Source organism: Trachypithecus francoisi, unplaced genomic scaffold, assembly GCF_009764315.1.
Source record: "Trachypithecus francoisi isolate TF-2019V2 unplaced genomic scaffold, Tfra_2.0 Lachesis_group4, whole genome shotgun sequence".
NCBI lineage: Eukaryota > Metazoa > Chordata > Mammalia > Primates > Cercopithecidae > Trachypithecus > Trachypithecus francoisi.
In genome coordinates this window covers 110,670,620-110,686,306 of record NW_022681469.1, presented here as the reverse complement: position 1 = coordinate 110,686,306, position 15,687 = coordinate 110,670,620, and the positions used below count along the sequence as shown (strand labels likewise).

The following is a 15,687-nucleotide window of genomic DNA, read 5'->3' as shown; positions in this document are numbered from 1 at the left end:
GTAACCTTCAACACCTGGGCTGAAGTAATCTTCCCGCCTCAGCTTCCCAAGTCACTGGGACTGGAGGGTACACCACCACACCCAGCTAATTATTACTATGTTTGAGACGGAGTCTCGCTCTGTCGCCCAGGCTGCAGTGCAGTGGTGCGATCTCGGCTCACTGCAAGCTCCACCTTCCGGGTTCAAGTGATTCTCGTGCCTTGGCCTCCTAAGTAGCTGGGATTACAGGCGTACGCCACCACACCCAGCTAATTTTTTTGTATTTTTAGTAGAGACAGGGTTTCACCGTGTTGCCCAGGCTGGTCTCGAACTCCTGACCTCAGGTGATCTATCTGCGTTGGCCTCCCAAATGCTAGGATTACAGACGTGAGCCATGGTGCCCGGCCTCAAGCCAGTATTTCCCTGGCACTAAATCATCCCAGTAGAGCCTGCCTCACAGCTCAGGGTCCAGCAGAACTGTTCAAAGTTGTCAACCCTGAGCCGTTCCGCAGCCCTGCTGCCCTGTTCTGTGGAAGCCCCTTAAAGGCTGTGGCCCAGGCTGTTCCCTCGTTCATTCCTGCCTCCCAACCCAAACCCAGGCATCCCCTTGTGCCCTGCGTGGCATGGCGGCCTCTTCTCTCGGGAAGGGTCAGGAGTAATTTCTTCTTTCCGTGGTCTCTCTGTGCTAGCCCTAGTCACCTCCGCGAAGTAAACTCCTGTGGGTATAAGGGAGAGAACCTCCCCGCTGAACGCGCCCTGAGAGACTCGCTGGTTTCAGTGCAGGCTTCTTTCTGCCTCTGAAGCCTGAAGGCTCCTAGTTTCAGACACTGATCCTGGAAATACTTCTGTGTTTTGAGATGGAGTTTCTCTCTTGTCATTCAGGCTGGAGTGCAATGGCACAATCTCAGCTCACTACAACCTCTGCCTCCGGGGTTCAAGTGATTCTCCTGCTTCAGCCTCCCGAGTAGCTGAGATGACAGGCATATGCCACCGTGCCTGATTAACTTTGTATTTGTATTTATTTTTTGAGACGGAGTTTCACCCTGGTTGCCCAGGCTGCAGTGCAGTGGTGCGATCCTGGCTCACTTCAACCTCCACCTCCCGGGTTCCAGCAATTTTTCTGCCTCAGCCTCCCGAGTAGCTGGGGACTACAGGCGTGCGCCGCCACACCCGGCTAATTTTTTTGTATTTTTAGTAGAGACAGGGTTTCACCATGTTGGCCAGGCTGGTCTTGAACTCCTGACCGCAAGTGATCTGCCCCCTTCGGCCTCCCAAAGTTGCTGGGATGACGGGCGTGAGCCACCGTGCCTGGCCTGTACGTCATTTTCTACATGTTGCTCGTTGGAGCTGCTGGTTCAAGTTCTCTCAGCCACAGTGGACACCAGCCACCATTTTTCTTCCCCTTTCCCGAGGAGGTCTCCCGTTTATTTCATGGTATAACAGCAGATGTCAGAATTTCTCAGGATGGTCCTCAAGAGGGTTATCGAGTCCATGCTGGAATAGGTTCTCTTTGGGACCTAATGACTCATTTTCCAAAAACCCACTTCTACTTTTGGTACCCGGTTGCCACCGGGGAAATGGGGAAATGAAGTTGCCCCCAGATCCAGAAAGATGCACTCCTGGGGCGCACCCAGCGGCTACGGCAGCCCCACGACTCTGCTGGATCAGGGCTCGGGAAGGGCCTGCGGAGATGCAGAAGTTGCAGGGAACCTCTCTGACTTCCACTGGTCCCGAATCCCCATCGGGAAACTCTGGGGTCTGTCGGGAGCATTTCCACACCATCCCCGAATTCATACAGATCGTTTAAATCAAGGAAGACAAAGTCAAATTTATGTTTGACTTTTGTCACCACCAGTGCAGCCAAGACAGCTTTGGCGGCTTTCAGGATGGCAGGCGGGAGGCGTCTTTAGAAAATGTTAATTCAGGCCGGGCGCGGTGGCTCACGCCTGTCATCCCAGCAGTGTGGGAGGCTGAGGCGGGCGGATCACAAGGTCAGGAGTTCGAGACCAGCCTGGCCAACAGGGTGAAACCCCGTCTCTACTAAAATACAAAAATTAGCCAGGCACGGAGGCAGGTGTCTGTAGTCACAGCTACTGAGGAGGCTGAGGCAGGAGAATCACTGGAACTTGGGAGGCAAAGGTTGCGGTGAGCTGAGATCACGCCACTGCACTCCAGCCTGGGTGACAGTCTGAGACTCCAAGTCAAAACAAAAAAAAAAAAAAAAAAAAGGAAAAGTTAATTCATTGGGCACCTTTTTCAGGTCAGAGGTTTTAAAAAATCAAGTTGTGAGGCTGAGTATGGTGGCCGGGCACGGTGGCTCACGCCTGTCATCCCAGCACTTTGGGAGGCCGAGGCAGGCGAATCACAAGGTCAGGAGTTCAAGACCAGCCTGCCCCACATGGTAAAATCCTGTCTCTACTAAAAACACAAAAAATTAGCTAGGTATGGTGACGCGCACCTGTAATCCCAGCTACTCAGGAGGCTGAGGCAGGAGAATCATTGGAACTCAGGAGGCGCAGGTTGCAGTGAGCTGAGATCGCTCCACTGCACTCCAGCCTGGGTGACAGTCCAAGACTCTGTCTCCAAAAAAAAAAAATGTTAATTCAGGAGGCCGGGCGCGGTGCCTCACGCCTAATTCCAGCACTTTGGGAGGCCGAGGCGGTGGATCACAAGGTCAAGAGTTCAAGACCAGCCTGACCAACATGGTGAAACCCCCATCTCTACTAAAAATACAAAATTTAGCTGGGCGTGGTGGTGGGTACCTGTAATCCCAGCTCCTCAGGAGGCTGCGGCAGGAGAATCGCTTGAACCCGGGAGGCAGAGGCTGTAGTGAGCCGAGATCGCGCCACTGCACTCCAGCCTGGGCGACAGAGTGAGGCTGTCTCAAAACACACCAGGCGTTTTGTTTTCCTGTTGGAGACGGCGAATGTACGTGTAACAGCTGGACGGCCTGGCCACATGCAGGTGAAATTCTCTCTGCATCTCAGCGGATGGTCTGTGACACACGTCCTGGTCTGGTTTGAAGTTTCTTCTTTAATAAAACTGTTTTCTTTCCCTTCTACTTTTGTGGAACGGTTCTCTGTGCTGCCGGGAAACCTGATTTTCAGTCATTGCCCCAACGCCACCATGGGACACGATACCGTGTGTGAACACAGCCGGGCGGAGGAGCCATTCGGTGCCCCACCAGGGCCACGGCTCATGGCAGGTGCAGGAGGAACTGGAAACGCTGCTTACGGAAGTCAAAACAAAGGTTTAATGTCCTGCTACGGAAACATTCCGAGGGGAGCCAGTTCCCAGCAGGCACTGAGGGCCCGCTGGAATCGTGTGGAGTGGACGCTCGGGCGAGACCCGCTTTGGGGCAGCCGTGGCCGTGACACCAGCCTGTGCGTTCATCCCAGCAAATGGCTGGCAACAAGGCGGGCCCAGAGCCAGATGGGGCACCCGGCTGCACCCGACACACAGCAGCAACGCCACAGCTCCCCAGGCCTCCACGAGGGTCCGTTCATCCTGGAAAGAGCTTCCGGAATTTGCCGTAGGCCGAGTCGCTGATGATGACCGTCACGTCGGCCGCCCCGTCCTCAGGGATCACGTCCACTTCCTGAACCGTGGCCTCCTTATACAGCCAGCTGCGGAGAGACGCGCGTTGTACGGAAACAAGCAGAAACCATAAGTATTTTAGTTTCACAGTAAATAATGACGCTAAAAAGAGCTTAGCCCAAACTATTCATTCATCAGACTGTTCTGTTTCCCTGTTTTTTTCTTTGTGAGACAGAGTCTCGCTCTGTCGCCCAGGCTGGAGTGCAGTGGCGCGATCTCGGCTCACTGCAACCTCCGCCTCCCGGGTTCACGCCATTCTCCCGCCTCAGCCTCCTGAGTAGCTGGGACTACAGGCGCTGCCACCACGCCCGGCTCATTTTTTGTATTTTTAGTAGAGACGGGGTTTCACCGTGTTAGCCAGGATGGTCTCGATCTCCTGACCTCGTGATCCGCCTGCCTCGGCCTCCCAAAGTGCTGGGATGACAGGTATGAGCCACTGTGCTCGTTTTGTTTTTTTTTTTTTTTTTAAGATGGGGGTCTCACTCTGTATAGTCCAGGCTGGAGTGCAGTGGTGCGATCATGGCTCACTGCAGCCTCAACCTCCTGGGCTCAAGCCATCCTCCCACCTCAGCCTCCCAAGTAGGTGGGACGACAGGTGTGTGCCTCCATCAGTTGCTATTTTTTTTTCAAGATGGAGTCTCCGTCTGTCGCCCAGGCTGCAGGGCAGTGATGCAATCTCAGCTCACTGCAACCTTGGCCTTCTGGGTTCCAGCAACTTTCCTGCCTCAGCCTCCTGAACAGCTGGGATGAAAGGTGCCCACCACCAGGCCTGGCTAATTTTTGTATTTTTAGTGGAGACGGGGTTTCACATAGTGGGCCAGGCTGGTTTCTCGAACTCCTGACCTCAGGTGATCGGCCTGCGTCAGTGTCAGCCTCCTGAAGTGTTGGGATTTTACAGGCGTGAGCCACCGCACCTGGCGTAATTGTTTATTCTCTGTAGAGATGGGATCTCACTGTGCTGCCCAGGCTGGCCTCAAACTCCTCAGCTCAAGCAATCCTCCCGCCTTGGCCTCCCAAAGTCCTGGGGTTATAGGCCTGTGCCACTGCATCCAGCTGGAGCTTGCTTGCTTATCGGCAGGGAGACCTACATCCCTCGCCTGTCAGCACAGGTTAGGCACCTGTTGTATGCAGTCACACACATCCATTTGATGCAAACCCATTCATCACATCTGGACATCCTAAAGCTCTCGGGGGACCCCACAGCTCTTTTTGTACCCACCAAAAGCCCATCTCAGAGGCAGAGACAGGCATCCACAGCACCATCCCGTCTCTTGCCCCGGCTGGCCGCTCACCTGAGCTGGGCCCCGGCGAGCCTCACGCGGAGAGTGAGGATCTGTCTCCCGGTCGCCTTCAAAACGGCTGCATCGAGCTCAGCCTTCAGCTCCCGGAGCCCGTGGCCCAGCAGGGCAGACACAGGCACGGCGCTCGGTTCCGTGGGGCTGTACCTGCCAGGGTGGGGATGCCACAGGCCCCGCTCAGCCTCAGGGCGGCCGGACGAAATCAGGGTCCTGCCCAGGAGTGTGCTGCCCACGGGGTACAGCCTGGGGCCACTCCCTGTGTCTCGGCTGCCACCGCTGCGGTTCATAGGAGGAGACGGGGCATTGCACCACCCGGCTCCAGTGCATGCAGGGGAAGGAGATGCTTGCAGGCATCAGGGCCGCACTCACCCGGGCACGAGGTCCACCTTGTTGTGAACCTCCACCATGGAGTCCAGGAGCCGGGCGGGCAGCTGCAGGCTGTGCAGTGTGGACAGAACGCTGCATTTCTGGAGCTCCACCTCGGGGTGGCTGACGTCCCTCACGTGCACAATGAGATCCTGCGGGCCGGGCCGTGCGGTCAGAGCTGCGAAGCTCCCGGTGTCCGACCCCAAGCTTGCAGACCGGCCCGGGAGAGGGGCTGGCACGAGCTCCCAACAACAGGCTGGGAGTGGCAGGTACCCCTGTGTGCAGTCTGCTCGGACTCCCCAGGACCAGCCTTCCACGCCACAGGCAGCAGATCTGCACCCCCAGACCCACGCACGAGGGGGTGCCATGTGTGTCGACACCACCACCTGCCCACCCGGTGGGTCTTCAGAGCTTTGGGCAGCTTCATCCCCCTGTCAGATCTTTCGTCTTTAAAGGATGCTTTTTCTCACGTTTAAAACCTCTTACGGGCAGGTTCCTGATACAAAATATGAAAAACACAGGGAAGAAAACAGCCGTGTCTACTTCTACCATGTATATGGCTGGAGTATCCCCGTCTCCTTTCTGTTTGTTTGGAGGCACTTAATACAAATAACATTTTTCCTGCAACTCCAGCACTTTGGGAGGTGGCTTAAGGCAAGAAGTTGGAGACCAGCCTGGGCAAGAGAGCGAGACGGTTTCTACACGAAGCACAAAAATGGGCCGGGCCTGGTTGTGCGCGCCTGTGGTCTCAGCTACTCAGGAGGCTGAGGTGGGGGGATCGCTGGAGCCCAAGGGGGTCGAGGCTTCCTGTTTCTACACGGGCTCACGGTGGCAAGAACACGGCCCTGAGTGTTGGTGAGGCTGGGGCAACCGCTCAGCCTCTGCCCTGGGGCATGGCAGGCTTGGGGGACACTCAGTCTGAGCCCCAGGAGGCAGATGGTGTTCTAGCCCTGAGTTCTGTGGGTGTCCGAGCGCCCGGCCCCTGGGCCGAGTGGGTGTCTGAGTGCCCGGCCTGTAGCTGTGTGGGTGTCCGAGCGCCCGGCCCATGGCGTTCCCGCACTCACCGAGTGGGCCACGTCTTCCAGGGTGGCAGAGAAGGACTCGATGAGGCCGTGCGGCAGCTGGGAGAGGAAGCCGATGGTGTCCACGTACAGGACGGTCATGCGTGAGGGCAGCGCGCCCGCGTGGGCCGTGACGTCCAGCGTGGCAAACAGCTGGTCCCGCGGCCGGATGGCGGCGTCGCCCGTCAGTGCCTTGATCAGCGTGGTCTTTCCTAGGAGGGCGTGGAGGTCAGGGAGCCGCAGAGACCCTCGTGTCCCAACCCCTGGCACGGCACCCAGGCCCTCCGAATGCAGACCACCGCACCCTCCTGGGTGGCTGCACCCCGGGCTACACAGTCCCCGAGCCCCTCGGGCACCCCTGGGCTGGACACGACGTGCGGGACGAAGCCACCGTCGCTGCTCTCAGGCCGATGCAGCAGGGCCGCCGTGTGGACACAGGGGAGCTGGTGCTGTAGGCGGTGTGTGTGAGAAGGTGTGGATGGGAGTGGGATCGTCTGTGTAGATCTGGCAATGGCGTAGATGGTGGGATGGTAGAGAGGGGGTGGTGGTGTTGCTGTGGCTGGGAGGACGGTGTAGACAGAAGGGAGGTGATGGTGTAGACGGGTGGACTGTGTACATGGGGTGGTGGTATAGACAGGGCAGTGGTGATGGTGTTAATGGGAGGATGGTGTAGACGAAGGGAATGCTGTGGTGTACACGGGTGGATTGTGTAGAAGGGATGGTGGTATAGATGGGGCAAGGGTGATGGTGCAGACAGGAGGACAGTGTAGAGAGAGGAGAGGTGATGGTGTAGACAGGAGGACGGTGTAGATGAACGCTGTGGTGTAGACAGGTAGATTGTGTAGACGGGGTGGTGGTATAGATGGGGCGGTGGTGATGGTGTAAACGGGAGGACGGTGTAGACAGAGGGGAGGTGATGGTACAGACAGGAGGATGGTGTAGATGAAGAGAACGCTGTGGTGTAGATGGGTGGACTGTGTAGACGTGGTGGTATAGACGGGGCAAGGGTGATGGTGTAGACAGGAGGATGGTGTAGACACGGGAGGTGATGGTGTAGACAGGAGGACGGTGTAGACGAAGGGGACGCTGTGTGTAGAACGGGTAGACTGTAGACGGGGTGGTGGTATAGACAGGGTGGTGGTATAGACGGGGTAGTGGTGACTGTGTAGACAGGACGATGGTGTAGACGGAGGGAAGCTTGTGGTGTGGACGGGGTGGTAATGCTCTGGATAGGAGGACGGGGTAGATGGCGTCCTCACCATGGCCTTGCTGTACCCCACCAGAGAGACCACGGGGAGTCCCTCTCCTGGGCAAGTTCTCGCCGCAGCTGGTGCACTGCACACGGACACTAGGGGAACCCCTTCCCTGGGCCAGTCCTCCCTGCGGGGCTCACCGCAGTTGGTGTACCCCACCACGGAGACCACGGGGAACTCCCGCCTCGTCCGCTGCTGCCGGAGGAGGTGCCTCTTCTTACGGAGCCTGTCCAGGGCCTTCCGGATCTTGGCCTCCTTCTCTCTCAGGAGACGCTGCTGCACCTGCATGAAGGACTCTCCTAAAAGCAGCCAAGACGGGGAGGTGGTGAGCCACGCAAGAGCGGGGGGTGCCACCAAGGGTCCGTGAGGGCCCGGGGCCTGCTCCTGCTCCGGCATCTGGGGGCCCGGCTGCCTTCCCCAGCAGCAGCCCCAACGCAGCCCCGTTCCATGAGAAAGGGCTGTGCTCGGCGGACGGGATCTCGCCTCCAGGCGTCCACCCTGTGAGGTCGATGAGGGCTTCCCGTGACTTGGGGAAGAAAGGAAAGGCCTGAGCACTACGGAGGCCTCCGACCGGGGCCCAGCCCGGGACGTCACTGGGCGCGGGGCTCAGGGATACCCCTTCCACATCCGAAGTCCCAGAACCTGGGAATGGGACCTGATTTGGAAATATGCTCTTTGTGGGATCTCAAGATACCGTCCTAGGTTAGGGTGGGCCCTAAGGCAAAGACCTGTGTCCTTCTAAGAGGCAGAGACTGGAGTGATGCGGCCACAAGCCCAGGGACGCCGGGAGCCTCCAGGAGCTGGGAGAGGCAGGAGGGAGCCTCCCCTAGAGCCTCCAGAGGGAAGTGAATACAACTGTAGTGGATGGAACTGTGGTTCTCCTAAAAGCTCTGTCCACATCCTAATTCCCAGAACCGGTGAATGGGACCTTATTTGGAAATAGGGTGTTGGTCCTAAGTGAAGGATCTAGAAATGAGATGATCCTGGATTATGGTGGGCCATAAATGCAATGACAGGTGTCCTTCTCAGAGACAGAAGAGGAGACGCAGACACAGAGGAGGAGGCCACGTGGAGATGGAGGCAGAGACTGTAGTGATGCAGCCACAAACCCAGAGACGCCGGGAGCCCCCAGCAGCTGGAAGAGGCAGAAGGGACCCTCCCCTAGAGCCTCCAGAGGGAACTGGATACAACTGTAGTGGATGGAACTGTGGTTCTCCCAAAAGCTCTGTCCACATCCTAATTCCCAGAACCGGTGAATGGGACCTTATTTGGAAATAGGGTGTTGGTCCTAAGAGAAGGATCTAGAAATGAGATGATCCTGGATTAGGATAGGCCATAAATGCAATGACAGGTGTCCTTGTAAGAGACAGAAGAGGAGACACAGACACAGAGGAGGAGGCCATGTGGAGATGCAGGCAGAGACTGGAGTGATGCAGCCACAAGCCCAGAGACGCCAGGAGCCCCCAGGAGCTGGGAGAGGCGGAAGGAGCCTCTGGAGGGAGCGCAGCCCTGTCCTCACCTTAGATCTCAGACTTTTGGTCTCCAAGATGGGAGAGCATAGATTTCTGCTCTTTAAATCCCCAGTTTGTGACTCCCTGTTTGGGCAAAAACCTCAAAGAACCACCGTCATCTCCTATCTCCTCAAATGCTATCAGGAGACGAGCCCCCAGCTGGCTCCCACCCTGTCGGCATCTTCCAGGGCTGAGGGTGGCTGCCGCGGATGCCCCCATTCCCAGGACGTCCTGGGACGCGGCCCGAGTTACCTGACCCCATGATGTAGCGCGAGCCGGCTCCCTGGTGCAGGTGGGCGACGTCCCGTTTCAGGTTCGACCTGGCATGGGAACAGGAGTGCCTCGCTCTCTGCGGACGCTGTCTCCCTCCCAGCGGAGGTCGAGGCCAAGGTGAAGGGGGCACTGAGCTAGGGCCTCCGGGCAGAAGGGAGGAGCTGGCGCTGGGGACCCCGCTCTGCGTGTAGCTCAGACACTGTGAGTAACTTGTGTCCCAGGCCGAGGGGACCTACCTCATGGGAGCTGGGGTGGGCGGTCGGGGAAAACGAGCCATCAGGCCTTGAAGACAGTGACCCCACAGCGCTTTTTTTTTTTTTGAGACGGAGTCTTGCTCTGTTGCCCAGGCTGGAGTGCAGGGGCATGATCTCGGCTCACTGCAAGCTCCGCCTCCCGGGTTCTCGCCATTCTCCTGCCTCAGCCTCCCGAGTAGCTGAGACGACAGGTGCCCACCACCACGCCCGGCTCATTTTTTGTATTTTTAATAGAGACGGGGTTTCACCGTGTTAGCCAGGATGGTCTTGATCTCCTGACCTCGTGATCCGCCTGCCTTGGCCTCCCAAAGTGCTGGGATGACAGGCGTGAGCCGCCGCGCCCAGTCCCCCATGATGGGTTTCTTCCTCACGTACCCCCAGAACGACCTACAGGTGAGTACAGAACGGAGGGGCCCAGGTACCCCGTCACGATACCTGTGCAGCGGGATCTCCGCCAGGGCCACCTGAAGCCGGGCCTCCTTCGTGCGGGCGTTGCACCGGAAAATGTGCAGGACGACTGTGAAGCGGTCAAACACCTCCACGCCCCAGGCAGCTTCCAGTTCTTTCTACAAAAGGAGAGAGCAACTGAGAAGCCACAGGGGAAGGCCAGGTGCTGGTGGCCAACCTGAGAGGAAGGAGGACGTCTGTCATGCCTTAACCCCACCGTGTCCCCATCTGTCCCCCACCTGGCGGGACACTGTGGCGTCCACTCTTTCATCACGGGGAATATGGGGACAAACACAGCAAGCCACGTTCTGTGGTACCTTGGTCGGGGCTGCCATCCTCTCCACGTTCAGGAAGACGCACGTGATGTCTGGAGACCCTCGGATCTTTTCTAACAGAAGAGGGGGTCCCGTCAGAGGCTGGCCGTCCGGGTCCCTGGACTGCGGGATGAGCCCACGATGCCCTTTGGAGTGCCCAGGTCACAGGCGTCCCCGACTTCCTGAGCACGAGACCCAGGATCCAGGAAGTCAGTGTGGGAGACGGTGTGTCTCTAGGGGCGTGTGCCTTACACACATACACATGCAGACGGTGAAGACATCCCGGCAGGGACACACGCACACAGTAAACACATCCCGGCCAGGACACACACACATCCACACACAGTAAACACATCCCAACAGGGACAGACACTGACATGCACAGACACACAGATACACACACACAGACACACACACACACGGTAAACACATCCCAACAGGGACAGACACAGACACGCACAGACACACAGATAAACACAGACACACAAACACACAGTAAACACATCCCAACAGGGACAGACACAGACACACATGCAGAGACACACACAGTAAACACATCCCAACAGGGACAGACACAGACACACATGCAGACACACACACAGAGACACACACACAAAGACACACACAGTAAACATCCCAACCAGGACACTGACACATGCACACACACACAGACACTCACACAGACACACACACAGTAAACACATCCCGGCCAGGACACACATACACATGCAGTAAACACATCCCAACAGGGACAGACACAGACACACATGCAGAGACACACACACACACACAGTAAACACATCCCAACAGGGACAAACACACACACACAGACACACACATACAGACACACACAGTAAACACATCCCAACAGAGACAGACACACACAGACACATACACAGAGACACACGCAGTAAACACATTCTGACGGACACACACACATGGTGAGCATGTTCTGACAAGGACACACACACACATATGCACGGTGGACACAGCCGGTGGAACAGACATAGACACACACAGTGTGACACATCCTGACAGGGACACACACAGACACATGCACAGTGGATACATCCCAGTGTGGACACACGGATGGTGAACACATTCTGGTGCGACACACACAGAGACGTGTGAACACATCCCGGCCGGGATGACATGCATCTGAGTCAGGCAGGGAAGGGGACCCCCATCTTGGCAAGAGACCCAGGGAAGCCGACCCCCCACCTCGGCAAGTGAGTAGGGTCTTCCCCACTCTGCACTGTAAGCCGTATGGTCAAAAACCTGGGAAGCGCAAGGATCCCGTGCAGGACCCCAGCCTTAGAGACTGCGCAGGGGCTACCCAGAAGGAGGATTTGGCTGGAGGCTGCAGGGGCAGGTGGGGTTACAGCCAGTCCACTGCCCACCCTGTTTGTTGGACTCTAAAAACTGCCCCGACCTAACCTTGACCAGTTTAAATCTCTCCAGGGCCGGGTGTGAGTCTCAACACAGGTGCAGCCTCAGCGTCCTCCGACTCCTACTGGTGTGTGCTCCCAGATCATCTGGGCACCCCAGCGAGACCCCCGACCTTCAGTCTGTCTGGGTCGAATGTTCTCGGCAGCAGCGGACAGGAAAGGAGGTTTGGGGAAGGAGCAGGTCTGCATGGACCCACCTGTCAGGTATTGGAAGTTTCCTTTGCCGAAAATGAGCTTCCTGTCCGGTGATTTGGTGGATACGACCATTGTCTGCACCACGGACCAGCCGTCCAGCGTGTGCACCAGTGCTGTGGCCTCCGCCACCTGCCACTCGGCTGCGGGGACACAAAGACCATCGTGAGAGATGCTTCCCTTCGGGGTAGGCCCGGGGCCCCGTCCACACCCGCCCAGAGAGAGGCCTCCTCCTGTCCTTGAGACAATGGCCCCTGAGAACGCACCCCTAGCCGGCGTTTGTCCCCAGATATGACTCCGTGCCCTGTAGGTCCTCTAAGGAGGAATCTGACAGGGAAGGACGCCGGAGCCATGGCGGGACACGAGGGCGACCCTGCCTTACGTGGAATTTGGGCTCCTGGAGGGTGCAGCAGGAAACCGGGGAGCTGGGGGTGCTCAGGGATTACTGAGGAACCACGGGCAGGTTTTGGGAGCAGAGAGGCAAGAGGTCTGCGCGCTGTTCTGAGCACTTTGGGGCTTCCGCTGTTCCAAGGATTGACCATTTTGGAAAACACCCGTAAAGGAAAACCATTCATCGACTACAGGGACTTCCGAGGGAAAAAAATCAACGTTTTTGAGACTCTGGCACATGCAGCGACTTACTCATTTGCATTTCCTCCTAGGGGAGTGGGGGGAGACTGGACACGGATTGGTCCCCTGGACACCCTCCCTCCCCTGACCTCAAACACACCGTGCCTACCTCTAACCCAGGGCAAGAGAAACGGGGGTCCTATCAGCGAGAACCACCCCATCCCACTCCACCCCATGGGCTCCATCCCACGGGCTCGACCCCACCCCACAAGCTCCTCCCCACAGGCCCCTCCCCCTGAAGCCCCGCCCCATGCACCTCCACCTATGACAGCCTCCCCTCTTCCCCATAAGCCCCACCCTTTCACCCATGGCCTCCTCCCCCGAACCCTGCCCATGTACCTCCAACTATGACACCTCCTCTCAGAGCCTGGCCCGGGCATCACCATCCAGGAGATCCTCCCTTAAGAGCCCCACCCCTCACGCCACGCCCTTGCGTCTCCACCCATCAGTCCTCTCCTTAGAGCCTCGCCCCCTGAAGCCCCCCCCTACGTCACCACCTTAGATCTTCCCCTCAGAGCCCCGCCCTGCGTCTCCTCCTGTGATTCTCCGGATCCCCGCCCCCGAATCTCCACCTATGAGTCTCCTGAGCCCCGCCCCCGAATCTCCGCCTATGAATCCTCCCTGCAGAGCCACGCCCCTGCCTCCACCTATGAGATTCTCCCCACAGAACCCCGCCCCTGAATTTCCACCTAGGAGATAGTCCCCTCAGAATCCCGCCCCCAATGCCACACCCTTGCATCTCCACCTATCAGATCCTCTTCTTAAAGCCTCGCCCCCTGAGGCCCCGCCCCTACGTCGCCAGGCGAGATCTTCCTCTCAGAGCCCCACCCTGCCTCTCCACCTATGAATCTCCCGAGCCCCGCCCCCGAATCGCCACTTGATTCTCCCGAACCCCGCCTCCGAGTCTCCGCCTATGAATTCCTCCCTGCAGAGCCACGCCCCTGCGCCTCCACCTATGAGATGCTCATCAGAGCCCCGCCCCTGAATCTCCACCTATGAGACCCTCCCCTCAGAGCCCCGCCCCCAGATCTGCAGCTCCCGTTTTTCTCCTGGAAGCCCCGCCGCGGTCACCTCGCGTCATCTGCGGCTTCCCCGGGCCCCACTTGACGTCAGGGTGAACCAGACACACGCGCTGGGTCCCCGCCGGCAGCAGAGGCTCTCCCTGCAGCAGCTCCTCCTCCGTGTTTTCGTTCGCATCTTCCGGCTCCTCCTCGTCGTCTTCCGCGCGGCTTCGGCCGCCGTCCGCCCGCAGACCCCGCCCTCCGTCCCATAGCCCCTCCAGATTCCCGGGGCCCCTGCGGCCGGCATGGGCGAACGCGCGCAGGAGACAGGACGGCGCGGCTGCCCTCGGAGCCGGGAGGCCGCGGCCCACGCGGGAGGGCCGCAGTCCCGGGCGTACAGCGGCCCGCAGGGCCCACATGGCGCGTCGGGCGGCTGAGCAGTGGGGCGGGGGCTGCCCACAGGCCGATCCTCGTCACGTGCTCGTGATTGGCGTGCGGCTGGGGCGGGCTTACCAGCGCCGCTCCTCGGCACAGGGCGTGCTCCTCATTGGTCGGCCCGCGTCACGTGCTGGTGATTGGCGTGCGGCCGGGGCGGGCTCCCCAGCGCCGCGGGCAAGGGAGGCGGGGCCGGGCCACGTGTTATTAGTCGTGGGCTGCTCCTCGTGGACCCGGGGCCCGGTGCAGCCGCCGGCCGTGTAGGCGCCAGGATCCCGAGCCCCGGCGGCGCTGCCCTTCACCCACCTTGTTCTCGCTCCCGTCCTACCCTGTTCCGCGCTGGGTAGAGTCCAAGTCTGATTGCGAGGGTGCGGAACGCCGCCTCGGGGGCTTGACTTCAATCCCCGGGCATCCCGAACGCCGTCCCGGGGTCCCCACGTCTGCCTTGGGGGCTCGAGTCCAGTCTTGGTGGTCCCGGACACCGACCAGGGGTCTCTACGTGTGCTCTGGAGCCTGGAGTGCCGCTGTGGGGGTTCCGGAAGCCGCCCAGGAGTCCCCACGTCTGCCCTGGGGGCATGAGTCCAGCTTTGGGGGTCCCGGAGGCCACCCAGGGGTCCCCATGTCTGCTTTGGGGGCTCGAGTCCAGCCCGGGGGTCCCGGGCACCGCCTGGGGGTCCTCACGTCTGCCTTGGAGACTGGTGTTCCCCCGTGGGAGTCCCGGACACCGCCCAGGTGGGTCCCCACGTCTGCCTTGGGGGTTTGAGTCCAGCTCGGGGGGTCCTGGACGTCGCCCAGTTGTCCCCACCTCTGCTCTGGGGGCTGGAGACCTACTCTGGGGGGGGTCCCGGACGCCGCCCAGGTGGGTCCCTTGTCTGCCTTGGGGGCTTGAGTCCAGCCCTGGGGGTCCTGAACACCGCCCAGGAGTCCCCACTCTGCCTCGAATCGTGTCCTGGGGATCCCGGACGCCTCCCAGGGGTCCCCATGTCTGCCTTGGGCCTCGAGTCCAGCCGTGAGGGTCCCGAATGCTGCTTTGGAGGGTGGAGTCCAGCTCTTAGGGTCCTGATCTGCTTTGGGGCCTCGAGTCCATCCCAGGGGTCTCTGAGTCTACATTGGGGGCCTGGATGGGATCCAGCAGGTCTGAGTCCAGCCTCGGGAGCCCCTGCGGAGGAGCTGTGAGTGGGGCAGGGGCCTGGGAGATGCCAGGAAGATGCGAACGGCGCCCCACTGGGTCCAAGGGATGGTGAGAGGCAGCCGGTCCCAGTAGAAGCTCCCCCACAAACTGACCCGTGTGTGCAAAGCGTCCCGCAACCCCAGCCCTCACCAGCAGTTCTTGATTTTTCAGATCAGTTGCATTTGGCATGTTCCTTAAGCGTCTGCAGGAAGCCGTAGCCTTCTTGGTATTTCAGGAGGGTTTGCTAATTCCCCCTCATTGTAGGATCGGGGTATCCCAGCTGCTAATTCCCTTCCTAACAGCCCTGCAGGGCTGGATTACCGGTGTGAGAGGTGACATTTTCCGCCCGAAGTCCCTAGGAAGGACAGGTGGCTGTAGCCTGCGCATTTGTGTAAATTAACCTACCTTTTTAGTTCTGTGAAAGGAGAACTCGATTCGTTTAAAGTCACCTGCGTGA

General features: G+C 59.0%; 1 protein-coding gene across 7 annotated transcripts; it reads right to left on the bottom strand.

Annotated features, from left to right (window-relative positions):
* Positions 1–2,843: 2,843 nt before the first annotated feature.
* Positions 2,844–14,099, bottom strand: LOC117073637 (putative GTP-binding protein 6). 7 transcript variants are annotated; one of them, XM_033194778.1, is made up of 11 exons: positions 13,695–13,827; positions 12,376–12,547; positions 11,999–12,136; positions 10,357–10,427; positions 10,028–10,158; positions 9,318–9,385; positions 7,695–7,853; positions 6,305–6,513; positions 5,244–5,392; positions 4,869–5,150; positions 2,844–3,605 (listed from the first exon to the last, which is right to left on the bottom strand). In XM_033194778.1, the coding sequence occupies exons 2-11, from the start codon at positions 12,533–12,535 to the stop codon at positions 3,482–3,484; spliced, it is 1,491 nt and encodes a 496-aa protein (XP_033050669.1). In that variant the 5' UTR covers positions 12,536–12,547; positions 13,695–13,827; the 3' UTR covers positions 2,844–3,481. The 7 variants fall into 7 exon arrangements, with proteins under 7 accessions (XP_033050669.1, XP_033050663.1, XP_033050665.1 ...); XM_033194772.1 differs by lacking the exon at positions 12,376–12,547 and having other exon boundaries at positions 13,653–14,099; XM_033194774.1 differs by lacking the exon at positions 12,376–12,547 and having other exon boundaries at positions 13,695–14,098.
* Positions 14,100–15,687: the final 1,588 nt, after the last annotated feature.

What these genes read in the sequence shown, in the direction of transcription:
- LOC117073637 (XM_033194772.1), bottom strand. Translation starts at nt 14,043, where the DNA reads ATGTGGGCCCTGCGGGCCGCTGTACGCCCGGGACTGCGGCCCTCCCGC. An exon ending in GCGCTACATCATGGGGTCAG is followed by an intron (nt 7,854 to 9,317) that starts GTAACTCGGGCC and finishes GGCTGCTTTTAG; the next exon opens with GAGAGTCCTTCATGCAGGTG. An exon ending in AAGGTGGACCTCGTGCCCGG is followed by an intron (nt 5,151 to 5,243) that starts GTGAGTGCGGCC and finishes TATGAACCGCAG; the next exon opens with CGGTGGCAGCCGAGACACAG.